This window comes from Zeugodacus cucurbitae, chromosome 3 (genome assembly GCF_028554725.1).
Source record: "Zeugodacus cucurbitae isolate PBARC_wt_2022May chromosome 3, idZeuCucr1.2, whole genome shotgun sequence".
Taxonomy (NCBI): Eukaryota; Metazoa; Arthropoda; class Insecta; order Diptera; family Tephritidae; genus Zeugodacus; species Zeugodacus cucurbitae.
Window position 1 is genome coordinate 12,963,416 of NC_071668.1, and position 22,882 is coordinate 12,986,297.

Genomic DNA, 22,882 nt, shown 5'->3' on the forward strand with positions numbered 1-22,882 from the left:
CCGCATGTTGCATGCAACAGTGATGCGCTCAAGCGCTTAAGCCGCAAAAGCTGTGCAGCAATGAGTTTGATTTTGATGTGGCTCCTCTGTCAGGCTGCACGTTTTCAGTATATTTGTATAACTCCTTTTAATTTCTTCTTAGCTACACCTTTTGTGCCTTTTCTTTCCGCTCGCCTCGCAACTCGAAATCCCAATGCTTTCACGCTTAAATGATTTAATTTCGTCTCTGCCATTGACGTCGCACGAACGGGCCATTGCACGCATGCGCCTTATATTCGTATGTCTGCATGAAGGCACGCACGCATGCGCATACCACGCACTGCTCACACAAAAGCTTTTAATTTATCCTTTTTACCGCTGGCAGGTAAAATACTCATAAAATTCGAAATGAGGCCGCCGCTGTTGTCTGTGGTTCAGTGTGCAGAGTATGCGAGTGCCTTCGAGTGGCGTACCCTTCAGGATGATCTTTCTGGTGTGCTTGATGAAATGCATCCTCATATAAAGTAATTAATTCGCAAAAATGCGACACCCAGCCACAAAGCTTCAAACGTCATGCATACAAAGGTAATGTTTTCAAAGAAAATAAATACATTAAAAGTGCCTATGTGAGTGTGTGTACGAGGAGGGGAGGAAAGCAGTTGTTTGAATGGGTTTGGAGAAATTGTAGGTTGTTCAGGAAATGCGTAACGTTAACTGTATGCGGCGCTGTATAAAGGGAAGGCACTGAGAACACTGAGAAAAATCTGTTACAATGGAAGATACTACTTCCTTCCATATTGTTGTTGTTATCGGTATTAGGACTTCCTAACATCTGAACTCTCCTTTGGGTATTGTCGTGTACTTTAAAAAATGAAGTCGGACTATATTAACGTGGTACTCTTCTCCTTATACGCCATCTCCTTATTCTTCCCTGATCCCAAAATTGATACAACAGAGGATAACTTTACGTAAGTTCTCGATCTCGTATGGGCCGAAGTAAGATTTCTTCACAGCTGACGCTATTTAAGTACGATTCAAAGAAGTCAGGTCCGGACCGTCGACGATAAATGGATCCCTGGTACATACCAAAGACCAAGGAACAGTCGAAATATTGGACTTCACCCAGTGTACCTATTCCAAAAGTGGTTAAGATAGTCCGATCGGTCGATGACCTTTACAAAATGTCGAGGTCGAGTCTTTCCTTAGCTGGATAAAAATCCAGGTCCGTTCCGGTTAAGTAGACCCAATTCAATTGTGGTTGGAAAGGTCTCCACAAGATGTGATCTATTAATTCTCAGGAGAAGAGCTAATAGTCCGAGCCCGGTTATTGGCCCGATTAAACGACGAACTGCAGGAAAGACGGTCTTACCATTATGACAATTCTCCGGATCACACTTCCGTCTTCCCCCGTCGCCGCGGCCAAATTGATCGAAGTAGACAAAGAGCGCCTGACTCATCCTACATAGTATCCAGATTTGCACGACTTTATTGTGTCCAAAAAGTCTTTTGCCGGACAGAGATCTGGGTTGAATGAGAAGGTTGTCGGACCACGGAGGATTACTTTGCAAACCACCAGAAACTAGGAAGTTTTGATCTTTCAATATTCAAATATCTTCCTTTTATTTTGTGAAGTAAGTCCTCAAGGGACCACCCTAATATGGATTTAGAATACACCAGCTATATTTTTTAAATTTAGTTACAACTCACTTCTCCTCACAGTGTATTTATGCCGTTAAAAAGTGCGTGGTCGCCTGCTACAATAAACATTTTTATGCCATTTATACCATCTCTCTCTCCATTACCCACTTACTGCTGCGTGCATTCATTTTTGCCACATGCCACACAACACCATATCACACACTGCAGTGGAGAAGAACAAAAGCACTTGCAACCAAGTGCAATTGCTGCTGCGCCTACGTCACCAATTCACTCCATCACCATCACCATCACCGCTTGTCTGTTGGCGTGTTGTACCTGTTGTACGTTGTTTACGTCGAGACGAATGCTCTGAGGGATTTTGTTTAATTCTTTGCAGATTCAGTTTTTTCTTTTTACTGGGTGTGTTGCTGCAACGTCATGCAGTTCTCTTTTTCTTTGCTTTTGTTGTTGTTGCGGCGGTTAGTGTGGCATTACTTAAGTGTATTCCGCATTATTCGTTTCACCTACGCCCACTGACCGACCGACAGATCAGCGCTCAGACGCTGGAGCGCAGCACAGCAACCGCACAAAACTGATGAACGTGTGGTGTTTGTTGTTTTATTATGCTCATTGTTGTTGCAATGTTGGTTGTGGTGTTGGTGCCGTTAACGTCAGTTGCAACGTTGCATGCGCTCTGAATGTTTGTTTGTTTTGCTGAATGCTCGATTTCTTTGCGTTCATTGTCGTTTTTTTTTTGCTTTTGTTGTTATAAATATATATATTTTTTCTCTTTTTCATTTAACTGCTTTTTTGTTGCGGCAACGTCACTGCCTGCCAACGTGTAATTATTTTATTTTGTTTGAATTTGGGAATTTTATATGGCATCGTCTGACATGCTCAATTGCCAAATAATAAATAATTAGTCTTCTGCAGTGTTGAAAATCCAAAATCCGTAATCTGTTAACTGAAAAATGCATTGCTGGCTGCGCATGTGCAGGCTGTTGTGGTGCTTTTTGAGGCTGCTTTTTTCGGTTGACTTGCTTGCCCAGGCCATTGGGGCGTCAGTGTGTTGACGTGTTGTTTACTTTGGAGAGCAGCAGGCGAGTAAAAAATTAAAAATCAAATAAATAAACGATATGATTGTGGCGACAGTTTAACAGTGGGTTACCTCTGACGCTGATTGGATGAAAAAATTAATTCATAAATTAAATATAACACAGCCACAGAAAAAGAAATGTCATTAACTGGGAGTCTTACTATGTGTGTCTTATGTTTTTGGGGTCGCCGAGTCCGAGGTACATTTAACTCCATCAGATCAGGGTTTCGTCATAACCACAGAAAATCAATACGGCAGACGGCGTTTTTAAAACTTCATCGGATCGCACCTCGGTAGTGTTCGGGATCACTGACTACGAATCTGGTTTTGGTTTTTAAAAATTCAAAATTGCGGATCCAATATGGCGGAGCCTATTTTGAAAAATTCATCGGAATTGCTCGAAACTCGTTACACAGGGGTTTTGGGGATCCCTGATTACGATTCGGTTCTTAAAAATTCAAAATGGCAGATCCTATATGGTGGAGCCTATTTCGAAAAATTCATCGCAATCGCTCGAAACTCGTTAGTCGGGGGTTCTCGGGATCGCTGATTACGAATCTGGTGTTAGTTTTTAAAAATTCAAAATGGCGAACCAATATAGTGGACACATTTTAAAAGTTCGCCGTATTACAGAGTTGACAGTCCTCGGCTGGATAAAAATCCAGATCTGTTTTGGTTACGTAGACCTTCCTGTTGTAAGAATGGCCAAGATGTGATCTCCAACGTCCATCTGGAGAAAAGCTTAACGGTCCCGTTGGGCCGATTCGACAATTAAATGTCAGATAAAAAGCCCTATCAGATGAAGGATAAAGTGGTGTTCGTTCGATCGAGCACATTATACCAGTAAATTTTTATAATTATCGCTTCAATACATAGGCAAATGCGTTGGTTTTTTCTTTGGTGGAGGTACTTTCATTTTCATACAGCCATTCACAATGGTCTAAACTGGTCTAAAATATGTAACACAAAGCTTGGCAGCACTGATGAATGAAATTATGCCAATTTAGTCGGGTATCCGTATATTCTCTCATAACGAATTCAATTCGCTAACTTTGTTGTTGCTTTGAATGCAATCTTTTCAGAAGAGAGTAGTGAGCAAAGAAATGGCGAATCGATGATGGCAAGTTTGATACAAATATCGCTTTGAGTTCACTTATTTAAGCATAAATGTCGGTAACGGAGTCGAGAACAACTTCGTAGACAAGATATGACTGAAGTTTATGGTTTTCGGTAACTGTCAAAAGAATACCACATTTGGATTTTGGAGCACCTAAAATAAGAGTAAAAGTAGATTTTTGAACTGTAAAACAAACGGTTTTGAAGGATTATCTTTGTTTTCCATAACTGATTCAAGGTCATACTACTGTATCACATGGATAAAAGCTAGTAGTTCACCAAAATCATTTCTTTTCGAAAAAAAGTTACTCATACGCCAATGCAACAGCAGTTTGTACTTATGCGCTATATACGAAATTGATCTTCGTATGGAAGAGTCTCCAAGAAGCCACTTTTGCAATTAAATAAAGCACAAAGTTATGATTTGTGTATTCATACAACTCAAATGAACCACTGTACAATTTTTGAGCTACATATTTTGTCTGTATTACCAAGTGAAGTTGACGGCTTCAACGTAAAAGAGCTGTAAATCAAATATTTGCGTTTGAGTTGAAGGAGGATCACCTTTTTTTTTGAGAATGAAATAATTACTTACTTTCTTCAACAACTCCTCGGTGCTATTAAATGCATACCAGACAGCAAGGTTTGAAGGATTGCGTGCGCATAACAAAACCAACTGAACCGTAGGCCACAATAGCTGGTAGAAATTTTAACAGAGAAAGCGTTGTTGACCTATTTAAAGCAACAAATTGTACTAAAAACTATACAAAGAACAAATTAAGTTGATTTTAGTATTCTTTACATTGATAATTTTAAAGAAAAATTTAGTATAGCGCAAGGAAATCATAATTCATGCGATTTTAATACGGCTAATTTTCGGATTTCCGACAACACTTTGTTAAAAACAACAACACGTATCAATAATAACAACAAAACATATCCACAAACATATATATAAACTCCAAATCGCATTATGTAATAAAAAATGCTTAAAAGTAACGTCAGCAGCTGTAATAAAATGTTGCTGACACTCTCAACATGACAATTGACAAGAAGCAACAAGCAACATTTGTTGCTAGACACTAAATATTTATGTTCATGCGCTGAGTCATGCCACAGTGTGTAGGTGTACAAGTGCAGGCTTTAATACACATATGTATATAGAGTATTGTCTGACCTTAAGCCGAAATAAATTGCTCAAAATCGCATCAGCGCCCCGCAACAACCGCTTGCTATGTTTATAAACATTTTATGCTGCTTATTACGTGTTGCGCGTCAAATGCATGCAAAGTAAAAAAAAGTGTAAGAAAAGTGAGGTAACCAAAATTGTGGTGCTTCATCCTAGCAGTAACAACAACAAATTGTATCGTTATAGCAACAAAAACAACAAAAAGTGTTGCTAGTATTGTACATAGGCATATGTTGCGCATACAAATGTTTAGTTAGCCAGTGAAGGGGGCACAAATGTTGTGCGCCTAAGTTTAGGAGGTGTGTGCACTTATTGTTGTCGTACAAGTAAACAGTGACAACGACAAGTACAACAACAACAACTGGCTGGTTAAACAGCAATATTAACAACGCCAGCAAAACAAAGAGGCTTATGCTATTTGCTTGGCAACATTTTCTGCAAAGGCATATGTTGCAGCTCCACATATATACGTATGTATATACATACAGCCATATACATATGTGTGTGTTTGTGCGTTCTGCTAGTCAAAACAAATGACAACAGCAAAATCTATTGTAGTACAACTTGTGTCGTTTACCAGTTGCCAGCTTGTTGCTATTGTTATGCACGCTACTGTTGTTGTTGTTGTTGTTGTTGCTATTGTTACAGCTGTTATATTACTGTTTTATTGTTGCTGTTTGCTGCTTGCTGCTGCTGTCATTCCTTTCCTAGCATTCGCACTGCATTGCTGCTTGCCCCATAGCGTTGCAACTTTATGTTGCACACAATTATGCGCTCATATATGTAAATTCGCCGCGCATTGCCGGTAACATGGTAATAGCGCTTGCTCCGCAGACCATTTGCATCTTCGACTATTTGTTGCATTTGCATACATTTTTGTTTGTCTACATTGTTACTGCAACATGCAGTTATTTATTTTTTTTTTTCGCTGTTTATTTACTTGCCACAACGGCATACAGGTTGTTATTTGTGCGCGTTGCATTATGCTGGTATGTTTGTATGTGTTTGTGTTTGTTGTTTGTGCTGTCTGGCACTTAATGGCCATGCATTATTTACTAAATGCCGCAATTTGACTGGGTAAAAGGGTCTGGCCTTGAAATTTATAAACTCATACGGTTTGTTGGTGGGCAGACATTGTATTATATAAGTGAGTGGAATGCTTTATGAGTTTCTACAATTTGACATGATTTTGGTACGACAGCATAACCGTTTAGCGGTAAATACGCATACCGCTTACATACGCATTTACCAAGGGATTCGTTTAGCAAAGTCAGGACTGAGATCAATTAATAGTCAAGTCATACAGTTGCTGATTTGTAGCCGAGATCTAGTTCAATTCAATTTCAGACAATCTCATAAACAAAGGATTTTACTCAATGCCACCGATTTTAAGAGCAACTCAGATCACCTCTGTAAGAAGCATGGGATCACAAAAACAAGTGCGGCCATTACTTCAGCAAATTCTGACCACCTGGTTTCAAATAGGTCAATGACGCTGATCTCACATGCTTGACTTTCATTGACGACCTTTGGCAACAATTTGTCGAGTCGAGTTGGATCGAATTTAATTTTTTTTTCCGTTAGTGATTTGTATAATCATGTGGTTTAAGATGGATTACTAATTGGATCGCTCCAGATCTTGTTACTAAGGCAAACACCATGCTTTCAGGCAATAGGCCACCTATTGACTCAGTCCACACGGCCTTGTTACCGATAACAGGAATCACCAAACTTTTACGATCGATGTGCCAAGTTGTCTTTTAGAACGGAGAGGTTATATATTTATTAGATCCACAAATACAAATATACATGATTATAAAACATTTCGTACTGAGAGATCCTCATCTACTGGCTTTCTGGACCAGCCACCAGTAATTACTGTATTCCAAATTCTTTGGATAATATGCTTATCTCTTTGCGCTTATATTCATTGAGAATTGGGAATTAAAGAACGCGGGTTGATGTAAAAAGACTCAAGTTTCCGTAGGTATTAGTCAATTTGGATCAAAGAGATGTTAGGCGAATAAAAGACAAATACTTAAATCATTTTAATGCCACAGAACAGTACCCAATTGTCTTCTCATAAGGTTATATTATGATTTCAAGCCAGCTTAATACCCTCAACGATACCTGGGCAAGCATTGTAGAATCTTTATATATGGCTCTAGTATATTTCTCGATCAGGATTTACAAAATTTTCAACAGTCTCGGGCCTGTATGCTAAAGTAAAAGATATATTAGGTTGTCCGCCTATTTGTCTTGATCCTTTGGTGCCGCATAATATGACGCAAAAAAACCTTCTGGACCGAATCAACGCCTGCGATATGCTGCTGAAACGGAACGAACTCGACCCATTTTTGAAGCGGATGGTGACTGGCGACGAAAAATGCATCACATACGACAATATCAAGCGAAAACGGTCGTGGTCGAAAGCCGGTGAAACGTCCCAAACAGTGGCCAAACCGGGATTGACCGCAAGGAACGTGCTGTGTGTTTGGTGGGTTGGGAAGGGAATCGTCCACTATGAGCTGCTCCCATATGTCAGACGCTTAATTCTACCATCTACTGCGAACAACTGGATCGACCAGAAGCGTCCAGAATTGGCCAACAGGAAGGGTGTAGTGTACCACCAGGACAACGCCAGACCACACACTTTATTGATGACTCGTCAGAAGCTACAGAAGCTCGGATGGGAGGTTTTATCGCATCCACTATATAGCCCGGATATAGAGCCAAGTGATTACCACCTGTTCCTGACCGTGGCGAACGCCCTTGGTGGTGTAAAGTCGAACTCAACAGAGGCTTGTAAAAAGTGGCTGTCCGAGTCCCGTTCTTCGCAAGTAAGGAGGGGGCTTCTGCATATACTAAATCCGATCACTGTAACACTTTTAATAAAGCATTGAATAAAGAGCAAAAAAGCGGAATGGAGATATTTGACAACCTAATATTTAAGGATTTGGATAATGAAAAGACGTGCCGACACAGCAACCATGCTGAAAATACCGTATATGCTGTGACACAGAGCTTATTATTCGATTTTCTTTTGACCAACGTTTTTTTTTATCTGCTATCTCCAATTATTAATGGTATTCTTGGGATTGAAGATATAGATTCTTTCGATTCAATTTGAAGTAGAGAAACTGTTGACATCTCTTGGTATTGAGTCGTTTACTGAAATGTAAACAGTTCCGTGTGATAAATTGAAAATGTTTGACTTGGGGAAGTTTACTTGGATTTTGCTTTGTCTCTTCACTGCCTCAGCGAAGATCACATAAGATCACTTTATAAAGATTTGCTATGCAGTGAACATCGGTGCCCTCTAAGTAAAAATTTTCGATCAATTCATGAATTTGTTCTCAAATTTCTAAGATAGAAGACAGACGTAAGTACAACAACAGCAGCAAAAATCCATCTATAATATTGCTCTGAGCTACGTTGATCTTTGCATGGGGTGAGAGTATTAAAAAAAGCCAAAATGCAGGCAATAATATTAGCAAAACATATGTGAATATACAAACATATATAGATTCTCATATATGTATGTACGTGTCTCCTATTCGGTTAATTCTGTTAGTCGATTAGTCGAATACCAAGAGCTCTAGTTTCTATATATACTTAAACAAGTTGATCAACATAAGTATGAAGTGCCAGCAATCCAAATGCCGGTACTCGTCGATACCGTCGATTAGTGCTGATAAACTATGAACAAGTGCTAAAAATCAACAACCACAAAGAGTGAGAGATACTGAGCATAATAAAGAAAAATATATTATCAACAAATAAACTACAACAACAAGATTATCATATTCTCCACAAGTCTCCAACGGCTCGCACACATGTACCCACATGGCATAGACAACGTCGAATGTTTGGAGCAACACATGCCAGCAAGTGTACGCTTATTCAGTCAGTACTCAGTGTGCGACAAGTGCAGAGCGGAAAAACACCAAGTTTAATATTATCGAAAATAGAATACTAAATTATCAGCGCAAAAATGTCCAGAATTGTGAAGAAATTGATCAGCACCGCCAACGCAGCCAGGCCGGTGGCACCATACAAGTATGTATATCACTGGACGTCTAAAGCGCATATGAGGCCAACAGCAGTAGCCGGCATTAAGAACAAATTGACACTTGTCAAAGCACACCATTAAAATTATTAATCTTATAGGCGAGCGTTGGCCACCAGCGCGCCGCTTTTACACTGCATTTGTGTTTATCTGTCTATATGTATGTCTGTGCAACAACATTAATTTTCTTTCTGACTTCCAAATGCAGTCAAGCTGTTGTGGCCGATCGCACTGTCTATGTATCCGGTTGCATAGGCTTGGACAAAGACACGCTCACTCTGGTGCCGGGCGGCGTTACGCAACAAACGGAGGTGGCCTTGAAAAACTTGGTGGCCGTGCTGGAGGCCGCCGGCTCAAGTGTCGATAATGTAGTCAAGAATACCATATTCGTGAAGGATCTGAATGACTTTGGTGCGGTCAATGAGGCCTACAAAAAAGGTGTGTTCACACGAGTGCTGATATAATTTATTTTTCTCCGCTTATCGCTATTATAAAGCAATCATTAATTGTCGCTTAATTGCTGAAAACTTGAAAAAACATATATATTTTAGCTTATCAGTTAGATCAATAGTTTAATAGTCATAATAATATTCAGCGCAATTGTTTTGCTTTTGTGACTCGCTTAGCGACACGTTTATTTGTTTATGGCAGTCGCTTTCATAATTAACTTAGTATATGTGTCTCCACTCTCTCAGTGTCGCTGCGCTCTTCACATCAAATGTCTCCACAAATTATAACCTGGCCTTTGTTTTTGTTTTTTACAGTGTTCTCCAAAAATTTCCCCGCTCGCAGCTGTGTACAGGTCGCTCGTCTGCCGCTCGATGCTTTGGTCGAAATCGAGAGCATCGCTTTGATCGGTGATGTCGTTATTGAGTCTTAAATTTTAAATTCGTTACAGATTTTTAATTCGATTTTTTTAAATAAAAATTTTTTCTGTTGTGCCTTCGAATTTATTAAACACAATTTTGTCCACATTTTTTGTTTATATAGATGTTTAAACTTTTCAGATATGGATCCAGTTCAGCGTTCCCATTTATGAAGTCTGTTGGGTTATTCCGTATTATGTTATAAAATATATACATATGTGAGGTGTTTACACAAATAAAGTGATAAAATTATTATAGATAATGGATATTTTTTGATAATTTGATCATCGATAATCATATATCACATAGATCATAGTTCATTTGAAAATAAGAAGCATGAAACTTGAGAATCTATTCCGATGTTATATTAGGCTTTACAATTTGTATTTTTAACTTCCAAGGACTTAAATATGAAAATTCTTAGCTACATCAAATTGAGTACTAATACCTTATATTTGAGATATTAGAGTTGATAGCTCCAGCTCTATCCAAATTGTTTACAAAAAAGTTATATTCTTGGACTTTGGTTCTCACAACAATGTGTACGATCGGGTGGGACGTTGTTGTTGCTGTAACAGCAGAAAACATTCCACAAATAATTTTGAGAAATTCTGCCTAGACGACAGTTTTAGTCGTTTAAGAATCCGTGTACTGTAGCCTGATATATGTTGTAGATAGATCCCATTTTCCTCTCTCTCTCTGAAATATAGCACTGATTGTAAGAAGTTAATATATGTTAAAGAGAATAGTTGGCAAACAAAGTTTGTCTGTTTTAGAATAACCAATCAATAACAAGATCTTCGATGTATTTGTATGGATAACCATATAAATATTGAAATGAATACAAAATGTTCTGAATTGATCCAAAAATACAAACAAGTTTTATATACATGATTTTTGGGAAGAAATTTAGAGTATTTGGTTACTATCGGGCTGTTCTAAATCACTTTGCTCTGAGAAATCTTTATAAAACCAATCGACAAATTTTGAAACCTAAATATTTAATGTTAAGCGAGTGTTAACATCATTTAATGCTAAGCTGTTGTCAGAAAGGTCTAAATCCATAGAGATCATCGCTAAAAGTGTGCGAAAGAAGTGGCGAATGGAAGACGCCTTGAAAAAAAATTTATGGGATACAGAATAAGGTGGAAACTGGTCGAGAATACAAAGTTTAAATATAGTATATGGTGGTGATATTCTCTTTTCATGGAAATATCCATTAAGTTACTGCCGCCGCTAGATATGATTTGCAAATATCTCCCTTCCGCTTTTTATATTCAATGCTTATAAAGGTGTTACAGTGATCGGATTTAGTTCAAATATGCGCCGTTTCTTTCAATAACCACCACCAAGGGCATTCGCCATTGACAGCAACAGGTCCCATCCGAGCTCCCGTAACTTCTGACGAGTCATCAACGAAGTGTGTAGTCTGGAGTTGTCATGGTGGAACACTACACTCTTCCTGTTCGCCAATTCTGAACGCTTTTGCTCGATCGCCTGCTTCAAGCGGTCCAGTTGTTCCGCAGTAGATGGTAGAATTAAACGTCTGGCCATATGGGAGCAACTCATAGTGGATGATTTCCTTCCAATCCCATCAAACACACAGCAAAACATTCCTGACCGTCATTCCCGGTTTGGCCACAGTTTGGGACGATTCACCGGCCTTCGACCACGACCGTTTTCGCTTGATATTGTCGTATATTATCCATTTTTCGTCGCCAGTCATCATCCGCTTCAAAAATGGGTCGAGTTCGTTCCGTTATCGCAGGCGTTGATTCGGTCCTGAACGGTTTTTTTGCGTCAAATCATGCGGCACTCATACATCAAACTTTTTGGTTTGGTGACTAACTCCTATCTCCTGGGCGATGTAACGAGATGCCACATGCCAGTCTAACTCGATGTTTTCCATCATTTGATCGGATTCGTCGTCACAGGTCTTCCGCCGGCTGGCTTATCCATGGTGTCGTTTTCACCCGCTCTGAATCAACGAAACCATTCCTCCACAGTTCATAGTGATACAGTAAGTTCACAATATAAAGTGTGGGTCAAACGCAGGTCTCCAAAATAAAAATAAATGAATTAAGCAAGGACTGCAAATTGTGACCCTTTTTAAGGACTAAATATATTAAAATTCCTTTTAATTTTTTATGGAATTCTTAAAAAAATATAATTGAAGTCAATAATTTCATTGATTGTCATATCCGCTTCTATAGAAATCCCGTTAAATATCTGTATCTAGCACAGTAAATTCCACATCAAACACCTTTAACTTTCGAAATCTCATATACACTTTGCAACATTTTCGACTTTCACAGCCTGTCACCGCCTGCGAAATTATAGCCTGACACATTAAAGCGAATGTTGAAAAATGCGAATTCGAAGCTAAAATATGCATTTTAATGTTGTAATTAACAAAACTGTTTACATGCGTACACAATATACAATGTAATTAATTTAAATCACCGCTTTAACTCGCAATTATGTTTCATAAATATGCGCTGCAACATGCGAAACACATTTGTCGAAAATATGTTCGAAAAAACGCGATACAGGAAGCGACCCAACACGCAAGTGGCATGCGGCATGTGTGTGTTTATGCGTTTTTGTGTTTGCCTTACAGCGCCCACACAGTGGGTGATCGCTGAAGGGAAAAAAATTAATAAAAATTGTAGTTGTCCTAAAGGTAAGAGCGTGGCTAACACAATGAAGGTTGCACCTTCAGTGAAACTGTTGCAACATGCTGTTTACCATTAACGTTGTTGCACTTTCATTGCGAAAATAAAACGCAAGTGTTGGCAATAAAAGTGAAAAAAAAATATATTTTTTTTTATTAAAGGAAAAAACCAAAAATTTCAATTTCGAAGACTGGTGATCTGGGATTTTTTTTTTCAATAAAATTTTGGAATTTTTTTTTTTATTTTTTCGAATTTTTTTTGGGACTTCAGCGTGATATATGACACATTGCAAACGTTGACAATGATGATCTCTTCACCCACAACCAATTAATTTGATCATTACGTTGATATAGTGGATGGCCAAAAGGATATGACAATGCATGCCGTTTGCTGGCGAAGAATGAGAAATAACTTGGCCGACTTGTGAGCATTTAACTATATATTCATATTGAGTACGCACATACATATGCGATTCGCATGCAATCATTGCACCAATGCTGCGGCTGTGAGATATCCATGGAATTTTTATGATTATGTTGGCTGCTGGTGAAAGTGCACATAATTTACAAGAATAACAACGGCACACTACAACAACAACAACAATAGCAACAAACTTGCAAAATATGCGTACAAATGAAATGTGTAGCCCTTGACGTGTACAGCCACATACACCAGCCACATATGTACCTACAATACATAAATGCCATAAAATGTCTTATCATTGCGCATAAATTGGTGAATTGTATATTGTACTGACATTCGAACGAGAATATTCGCCAAATTAATATTGAATTAAATTTTATCGGCGTTTACGATCCGCTTAAGTAACACATACGACTGCTGTGTGTATACATATCTACAAATATACATATGCATATAAGTGCTAAGCTTCGTATTTTATGCTCGAAAGTACTGCCAAATCGAGGCATACACATACGTGTAATAAAATCGCAAGCACAAGTCTCGGCACTGCCCAGTAGCCTTAACGTTTTCCGGCTATCTCATCAACCGATCTGCAATTGTACGAATGTGGCGTGGAACAGTGTTTTGAGAGGCAGAAAAATTTGGTCAAATATTTTTTTAATCTTGATATAAACTTATAAGGGACGAACTGACCAGTTAAGTATCGATATTGAAAGCAATCTCACCTTCGATTTTCGTACGAAGTTCATCAATCGTCGCTGGCTTGTTAGCATACACCATAGACTTAACGTAGTCACCCAGGAAATAGTCTAACGACGTCAAATCGCACGACCATTGGCGGCCATTTCGTGAGATAACACGTTCACCAAACTTGGTTCTCAATAAATCGATTGTGACATTCGCAGTGTGACTTTTGTCGCCGTCCTGTTGGTACCACATATCGTCCAATCCATATCATCCAATTCGGGCTAAAAATATTCGGATATCAATGAGCGGTAGCGATACGCATTCACTTATTGATCATCACGGAAGAAGTACTACAATGGTGACCCATGTAGTTCGTACCATTCAGTCAGAAATGAGCCTCATCGCTGAAGATGATTTTTCGATGAAAATCCGGACCATTTTCACGTTGTTGCTTAGCCCAATTCACGAACATATGACGATTCTGGTGGTCAAGCGGCTTCAGTTCTTGCGTCACTTTGATCTTGTTAGGATGTAGGCCAAAATCTTTTCGTAAAATTCGCCACAACGACGGCACAGAGATGCCCAACGCTTGAGAACGATGTGTGAGAAACTGATTTGGGTCTTCCTCAATTGATATGCTAGCGGCAGCAATATTCTCGACACTACGGGCAATACTTTGTGTCACTGACACGGGAATATTTCATGCTGTGCCTGTGGATTCAAATTTTTCAACATGACGCTCAATTATTCATCGACGAGTATGGTGACCATAGATTGGACGTAGTCAACAGAGAAGTTGTGTAATATCGTTGGCTCTCAGTGGATTTTAAATGTTCAGTAAATACTGAATATACAATCTGAATAAAACTTTGACTCTTTTTAAAGTAAATCACAGATTGCTAACTGAGGAATATTTCATTTAAGGGTTCCAAAATTGTCTAGACTTCATCTCTTTAATGCAAGGCATCCTACATGAGAAATTCTTCTCAAAATCATCAATCGCTTCTTATCAAAGATGATCCATTTGAAACTTCTCATTTAGAATTTAATAGCTTTGTAGGTGAATTTGAATGAATCATCACACAGAACTGATATATGTAGTTGTACCTATTAAGTAGACTAAGAGTGTTTATGGTTCCAAGAATTTTGTTTGTTGTCGTCTTCGATTCGCCATGGCTCTGCTCGTTATCTTTGGGCACTCTCTTAAAAAAAATGTTCATTTGAAAGCAACAACAAAGATATCGAGTTGAGTTCGTTATAAGAGACACCTCATCACATCAAATTGGTATAACTGCTTTCTTCAATGCTACTACGTATTGTATTACAGATTTTAGACCAGTTTTACTACGGTGAATGGATCAATTGTGAATGGCTTAGATGTAAAATAACTGTCAAAATAATATATAATATAATAATATATCAAAGAAATAGTGTTGTAAGGTATGGAAGTACCTGAAACCTAAGGATACTAAATTGTTAGTGATATATCCTAAGGTTACATTGGAGAATAAAGGCGAAAGTCTCCAATGTAACATTAGGTTTTGTCACTTGTTATTTAGCATTTCTTCATTAAGAAGAGTTCCGCATGCTTCACAGGACTTATTATTGCAGGATTAAATTGCAAGTGCAGTCAGTAAGTTTAATAAACTGGTATAACTTGTTCGATTCGCTACTCTCTAATGCTTGTCAAATTGAAGACAGCTATTGTTTTATCACTGACTTGTTTTCTACTCCATTGGTTAGCGTATAACCAAAGACCGTTGTAGTTCAAAGTTCAGTTCTTCATCTGCGCCGACCCACTGTGCCGCTTGACCCGGCTGCCTGCTTAGTCCTCGAACCCTTTGCGTGCGCACATTCACGATTCACCGGTGTCTATATACATACATAGGTATGTTCGCGCATTTGTTTACTGTTTCACTTTGTCGTTGCCTTTCATTCCGCTTGTAAGCGATCTTTGAGATTTCACTGTGTTTTCTCTTATTTTATATGGGGGGACCAATTTATTTATTTGCACGCAACTCTTTCGCGTATTAATTTACAATTCGCCAGCAACGGACCGCCGCCGCTTGTCATAATTAAATTATTATTAATAATTTGTGGAGATTACGTGAAGGCTGCTCAGGTGCGCCCAACAATATCGGCGGTTGGCTGCTGATGTGTAGTGGTGGCAGCAAGTGTGCTGTGCGCCTTTTTAGGCCAAAATACACATGTGTTTGTGTATTTGAGTGTGTGTGTGTTTGTGCATGCAATGCGGCGTAAGTGCTACGACATATCGATGTCCACAATCAGAGGCAGGCCCAGCCACGCCAACAATATGCATATTTAATGCTGACATATGACAGTGAAAAATCTTTAAACAATCACAAGTTAATCGCCTTTTATTAATTTCGCTAAATTGATTTTTTTCTTTCGAAAAAATAAAAATAAAATAAGAAACAACAAAAATGCAAACTTGCAACATTGTCAGCATACATTGTGGCAGGAATAAATTGCGGAAATTGCACATGCATTGCTTATGTACGAGCATTATAGATTGCGAATATACAAAAAAAAAAAAACAAAATCAACTTTGTTTCACAAATCAACGAAAGCAAATAATCATGCAACAATCGACACTTGTGAGCCTGCACACACACATACAAACACACATACAACTTGTAGGTATATGTGCCACCAATATGGGGCAATGGTAAAATCGTGCAACTCGCAACTTGCAACTTGCAACAGGCCCAGCAAGCCTTCCTAACTTGCCGCTGTCCTCATCAGTGCAGCGCGAGAGATTTGTGAAAAGCGCCTGCCATTGCATCGCATTGTTGCAAGTGGCAGCACCACCAGCAGCACGATTGCCGGCTACCGTTACACCGTATGATGCATGCTACGGCGCATCAGCGCGCTCGCACAAATGTTCACAACACAACTAGACAACCAGTGAATATAATAGCAATAGTAAGCCACCACGAGCAAGCAACAATCACTTTGCCTTGCCGCTTTGCTAACGCTGAGGTGATGATGATTTATGCAATGGCATCGTTGAAATTTAATATCAAAAACGTTTAACAGCTTCCTGTTGTTGCAGTGTGAACAGGAGCTGCCGCCGCCGATGATGATGATGGCATCGCTACTGCCTGACTGCCTGCCTGTGCCTACCTGCTCATTGATGTTGTTGCTGCTACTATTGTTCATGTTGTTCCTGCAGCACAATGCTGCTGGTTCGCGTTGATTTCTCATTTCACCGCGGTGCTGATTTTGAGTGGGAATATTGAAAAAGCGTGATGACGCGTAACGATTTGATAAATCTTTGTGCAATGTGTACTAGTTTCTACAATACAGGCTGACAAAGGAGAAATACATATCTCTAAATTATATTTGCTTACAACAGTAAAAGCGCAGGTTTGCATCGAAATTAGATTTGTTCATGTGTGTTGTTGTAATTAATATTTTTTGCTCGAATAAATTTGTTGAACTTACTTACTTACCTAACTCGTTCCCACTTAATCAAAACGAATTGCTTCGAATCTAAATTTCACAGTGAGAAAATCAGTGGACAAGTTGCTGTAGGTTCAAGGAAAACAAATATCGGTCATAACTCTCACTCAAGTCTCTTACCAAATGTAGAGCAATTTAGGCGGTTTAAATTAACTAGTAGACCGAGTTTCAAATAAGGTTGAGTCTTTTAGTCCATAACTAGTTGCCGCTGGGATCCATGTACACATCGATAAGAATTATTTTACCCATCCACATTTTTCCAGATTACTGAAGCTTTCAATATTTTCTTATTACTCTTCGACTAAGGGGCCTAGCTTTTTCTGATACATTATTTTAGACCAGTATCTTTTAAATCTTGCCTGAGCTTTTGTGATTAAACGAAAGGTGGCGATGAGCTTTTCTGAGGTAATATTGAACTCTGCTATCACTTATTCGGCACTTCTCTTCCCAACATATTTTGACCATAACTCGCTTTTCGGAAAGTTAGTATCTAAATGCAAAAACAAAGTTAGCGTGTTGAATTCAATACAAGATTTCTCTCATTAAAGTGTTATAACCGATTTTGGACTAGTTTTGCCATTACGAGTACCTCAAATGACAAATACCTAATCTTCTTTATGGAAGGAAAAGAGAAGCATAGAATAGATATAGTTAGATAATATGTTAGAGTAAGACCGCATTGCGATTTGTGAATTGGTTAGTATGTTCGATTCACCACTCCATATCTTATAATGAAATACGATAATTTTATTGGTCTACAACTTTGCTTCCGCCGTTTTCCAATAGATGTCTCTAGGGTCAAGCACTGGTCGATTAAATCGTTTTATATCGATCTTGGACATTTGTGTCAACATTAACCCAACAATTAACCCAACAAAATATTTGTAGAGATCTGTTTGCACCCCAAACTTATTCTCAACTGAAAATGTCACTTTTTGAGCCGAATTCTCGACATTTGCGGGAAAATTTGTTTTTCTTTTTTAATTCCAAGAAAAGTGCGGCTGACGCTCATCGACATTTATAACCGTTTTTATACAAAAAAACTTAAATTTACCAAAAAACAAGTAAGGAAAGGCTAAGTTCGGGTGCAACCGAACATTTTATACTCTCGCAATTTATTGCTATATTTTTATCAAGATAACACACAATTTGACCCATATATTCGGTATAAAGTCCAATAGATAAACGAAAATAATCATATATGGTATATATGCTGAGGTAATTCCTGAGACGATTAAACTCATTTTCATCACCAACATACATTATATCTAAGATTATATGCTTATTTAATTTGGCTAAGAAATTTCATATATTAGCCGATTTATAAGCTATTAAGCCCATCGTATTTTTGAAAATCCTATAATTAGCTATATGAGAACTAGGGGAAGCTATGACCTGATTTTAACCATTTCTGATACAGATTCACACTATTAGAAGAACAAGATTTCCTCTGAATTAAATTAAGATATCTGCGAGATTTACTGATATTTTCGGTGAAAAATTACCATAAGGCACTTAGTTCTTCAAATTCGTTATTCGGGGCCTTAAAAAGTTATAGTCCGATTTCGACAATTTTTTCACAAGTGAAGTCACAGATGATATGCAGTATTTATGTAAACTTTTATTTCGCTATCTTCATTGGTTCCTTATGTATATCTTATAAAGTGAAGGAATCAGATGGAATTCAAAATTGTGTTATATGGGAAGTTGTCGTAGTTGTGAACCGATCACATCCACGTGTTCCAAGTTTCATTAAGATATCTCAATTTTAACCCAAGTTACAGCTTGCACGGACGGACGGACAGACAGAGATCCGGATGTGAACTTTACTCGTCACCCTGATCACTTTGGTGTATATAACCTTATATCTAGCTCGTTTAGTTTTAGGACTTACAAATAACCGTTATGTGGACAAAACTATAATACTCTCTTAGCAACTTTTGTTGCGAGAGTATAAAAAACGGCGGAAGCAAAGTTGTAGACCAGAAATATTTATAACCAGTTTTTAGTAAAAGAAAACATTTACAACCGGCTAGATATATAAAAAATTATTTAATTTATTCGAAAACTCAATTTTCTAATTTTAATTCGATATTCATTTTCGTAAAGTCGCATTTCTTTACTTTCTGAACTGCCGAGAAAGACAGTGCTGCCAAAAAATTGATTAAGTGCGACCAAATATATGTAACATTAACAGTTATTTTTCAGTGCTGCCAGTAATTTTGAAAACTGGTATAATGTGTTCTATTCGCTACTCTCTACCGTTGGCAAAACAAATATTGTTAATAAATCCGATAAAATGGACGAAACAAACGAAAAATTTGTTTAAATAATTCATAAATAAATCGAACTTATGACATATTTGACAAGTTAAATATATGTTGCTTTAACAATTCAACTTAAACACCTTTAAAAAGCACATCAAATCTTCAAAAAATACCAAAAATTCCATATCTCCCACAAATCACTCCTCAAATAACGTCATATGTCTATTAATTAGCTATGAGCTGTTAATGTCAAACAATCAAAAATCAAAAGCGAAAAGAAAGTCATGCATTCTTACTTCACTTTTACAACTCACTCGTGATGAACGTCATGATTTTCATGCAGCAACAACAACACACTACAACACGCTTTTCTAAACAAGTAAAGAAAACAATGTTGCTTACAATTAAGCCATATGCAACTTAAAATGTTTCGAAATCTTTTACAAATCTACAAGCAAGCTAGTCAAAATAAGAGAACCCTGCCGGCTATAGTAGCCGCCTTCTGCAGCGAACGAGCGAACCAAGCACACTGGCATACCAAACCCAAAACAACCTGCGGCGATTGCTACACCTGAAACGTTTGAGCTAATTAACGTGCAACACTGACAAGCAGCGCTCCACGTTTTCCTAATCCTTATGTTGATTTTACTATATTTCACTATACTCCGCCGCAACTTTGTTGTTCTGCAATCAAGCCTGGTTTGTAAATATGTTTATCAGAGCTTGTAGGTAAATACTGTTATTGTAGGCGATGTAGAGGGAGAGAGCGGGCGCTGAACGTAAGTCATCGCTCACATCAAGTGCAACAACAAAATTATACGAATCACTTCTCAAACAATATTTTTTTTCCTCCAAATGAAATGTAGAATTAGATTAAAAAATTTAAACCGCAAATCACGATTTTAGATTCTCTCGTCTATTGTGTGTAAGCAATAGCAGCAACGAGCGCAAAACAATATCGATAAAAGAGACATATGTATAAAGCTTACAACGGATCTAACAACCTGTACAAATGTCTCAACAATGCTTACCAGCTCTGCAGATTACACACGACAGGTGAGGCTGACGGCTTGATGGATGGCTGGTGATTGTGGGGCGTAATGTCTGCGAAATTACGGTGGTTTTGCAATTTGATTTGGCAATAAAGATGTAATGTATACTACATATGTGGAATAATAGCTTGGAAGTCAAATCATGAAGGCTTTTGAAAAATAATTGTGAAATATGAGGTATAATGACTTTAAGTGAGTCGGAATATTAGAGAGAAGTGAATCGAACAACTATATCAAATGTTTAAACGAACTGGCAGCTCATCCGATGCAACCCTGTGGTGGCTTCTCTCTCTTCAAGTTCACAAAAGTTCTAACTAATATTACCACGCGGCTCTTCCGAATTCTCAAGCAACTCATTTCATATCTCGAGAACCATTACATATACGCTAACATAACGGACCGCTAATCACTGTTAAAAATTATCCGACAATAAACGCTATATTAATATGCCAAATATATCGTTTATTTAAAATAGTTCGTCATTTAAACTCACACGCAGTCTAAAAAACATTTAAAAACAAATTAAGCCAATGTACCAAATCCAATGCGTTCGTTGGCCATATCGAATTCCGTATAGAAGCCCTCCAAAAATGCAGCGCCCAAAACCCAGTGATCGGAGCCACTCTTCTGAACATTTACCAGATTTGCGGGAAGCGTAAAGCTGCTGCCGTTAATCACGAATTCCATATCCGGTAAGTGTTCGGAGTTGTAGAATACATCCATGAAAAGTTTGAAAGCACCATCAGGCATAAGTATCAAACTGCTGCCAGTATCTACAACAGCTTCACAGCCATCCTTGCATAGTGTACTATCACCAAAGTAGACACTATTCATTTTGATTTGCCAACGATTCTTCTTCGAAAGATTCACATAGTACAAGTCGCCTTGGTAACGTGATGGATCTGAACCACCCAATATAAGTTCACCACCCTGTTGGGACGTGCCGTCGGTGGCCAAATATAAGGAGAATACTTCCTGTGCCAATAATTTTTGGGACCACATGTTGGATAATACGGGCGTAACATCGTCGACGGCGAGCGATTGGAAACCCAAACCCAGGATACCATCATAACTTTGTTGTGTGAAAGAGTTATCAACTTCCGTTAGAATTTCAGCGAAAACTTGATTCTCCACAACAATATCACCCACGCGTACAGTGTCCTCCGAGAGATAACCAATGACGCCACCTTGACTATAGTCCATATAGAATCCGGTACCATTGGCGACGTAAGTGCTGGATGCGCTAGCATTGTATTTTTGGTGGTTCAGACAGGTTTGACTGCAGGCGCTGCACTTGATCGAGGGCACCCACAAGTTCGAGGAGCCGGTATCGAAGGACACAAGGAACTCCTGTGGCGGTGTGCCGATCGTAATTTGTCCGTAATATATACGGTTCGCGAAATTGATTAGCGGTTCATGGCCCATCGAGTTGTCACCTGTAGTGGGAACTGTGTCGAATGCATATTTAGCGCGCACCATTGCCGCCTCGGCTGCGGCGCTTTCGGGTGTGCTCTGGAAGTTGGGATTCCTGTAGAGCGGTATGCGCTGCAAATTGGCGGCGGCCAATGTTGCGCATAAAGCGAGTAATGCAATTGATTTCAACATTTTTTTTAGCTTTTGCTGCAGTGCATCAAAAAGAAAGAACAAAATTATTTAGTATTAAGTATACGCGGCCGAAATTTTTTTGTTAAGGTACTCACCTTCTAACCGTTACACTTAACAATTGAAACAAAATATAAAGTACATCTCAGGTGAACCGCTTTTATAACGGTTTTGTTATCATTTTATATTTTGCTTATCATTGAAATTCTTTATTTTTACACAAAAATGTCAGAACATTTATAATAGATGAGCCACGACTCCCACGACTGATAAGTACATCTAAAAAGAAAAAAAAGCGTGTGCAGCTTAATCGATTACGTCTATTTCTATTAAATGCCTAATATTGCGAGAAAAACATATGATAATGTACTCGTGTTATGGAGCATGTGATTTGTTTCTTAAAATAATTAACTGAGAAATTCTGTTGGGTGCTTCCTGAGCGCTAACTAAGCGAACGATGCCTAAACGTTTCAAAAGTTTATTGATACATCTTTAAGTGTCCTCTAAATCTTCTGCTTTATAAAATTTATAATTTAATCCCTCATACCCCTTGAACTTCCAATTAAACCAGTTGAAACTGAAAATAAACCAGTTATCCAAAATGTCAACCGTTTTGATTGATCACTTTTCCATATCTCTTAAGAAAAAAATGTTGCTTTAAATGCGATAAAATGTTTTATGCTCAAAAATACTTTGATAAGAAAATGCAATGTGAGAGTACACTTAATCTTGTCCAT

At 38.3% G+C, this 22,882-nt stretch overlaps 3 protein-coding genes across 3 annotated transcripts in view; 2 read left to right on the forward strand and 1 right to left on the reverse strand.

Moving 5' to 3' along the window:
• The window catches only part of LOC105216555 (putative odorant-binding protein A5), a 154,191-nt gene that overhangs the window by 16,519 nt on the left and 114,790 nt on the right, over positions 1-22,882 (forward strand). The gene's annotated exons all lie outside the window — the stretch shown is intronic.
• On the forward strand, positions 8,910-10,215 carry LOC105216553 (rutC family protein UK114). The gene is made up of 4 exons (XM_011191099.3): positions 8,910-9,077; positions 9,296-9,525; positions 9,852-9,944; positions 10,095-10,215. The coding sequence occupies exons 1-4, from the start codon at positions 9,013-9,015 to the stop codon at positions 10,124-10,126; spliced, it is 420 nt and encodes a 139-aa protein (XP_011189401.3). The 5' UTR covers positions 8,910-9,012; the 3' UTR covers positions 10,127-10,215.
• Positions 20,985-22,398, reverse strand: LOC105216554 (lysosomal aspartic protease). Its single transcript, XM_011191100.3, has 2 exons — positions 22,244-22,398; positions 20,985-22,163 (listed from the first exon to the last, which is right to left on the reverse strand). The coding sequence occupies exon 2, from the start codon at positions 22,146-22,148 to the stop codon at positions 21,066-21,068; it is 1,083 nt and encodes a 360-aa protein (XP_011189402.2). The 5' UTR covers positions 22,149-22,163; positions 22,244-22,398; the 3' UTR covers positions 20,985-21,065.

Bases quoted from the DNA above. Each gene is read 5' to 3' on its own strand.
- LOC105216553 (XM_011191099.3), top strand. From the start codon at position 9,013: ATGTCCAGAATTGTGAAGAAATTGATCAGCACCGCCAACGCAGCCAGG. The intron at 9,078-9,295 runs GTATGTATATCA...TTCCAAATGCAG, and splicing joins AGGCCGGTGGCACCATACAA to TCAAGCTGTTGTGGCCGATC. The intron at 9,945-10,094 runs GTGATGTCGTTA...TAAACTTTTCAG, and splicing joins CGAGAGCATCGCTTTGATCG to ATATGGATCCAGTTCAGCGT.
- LOC105216554 (XM_011191100.3), bottom strand. From the start codon at position 22,148: ATGTTGAAATCAATTGCATTACTCGCTTTATGCGCAACATTGGCCGCC.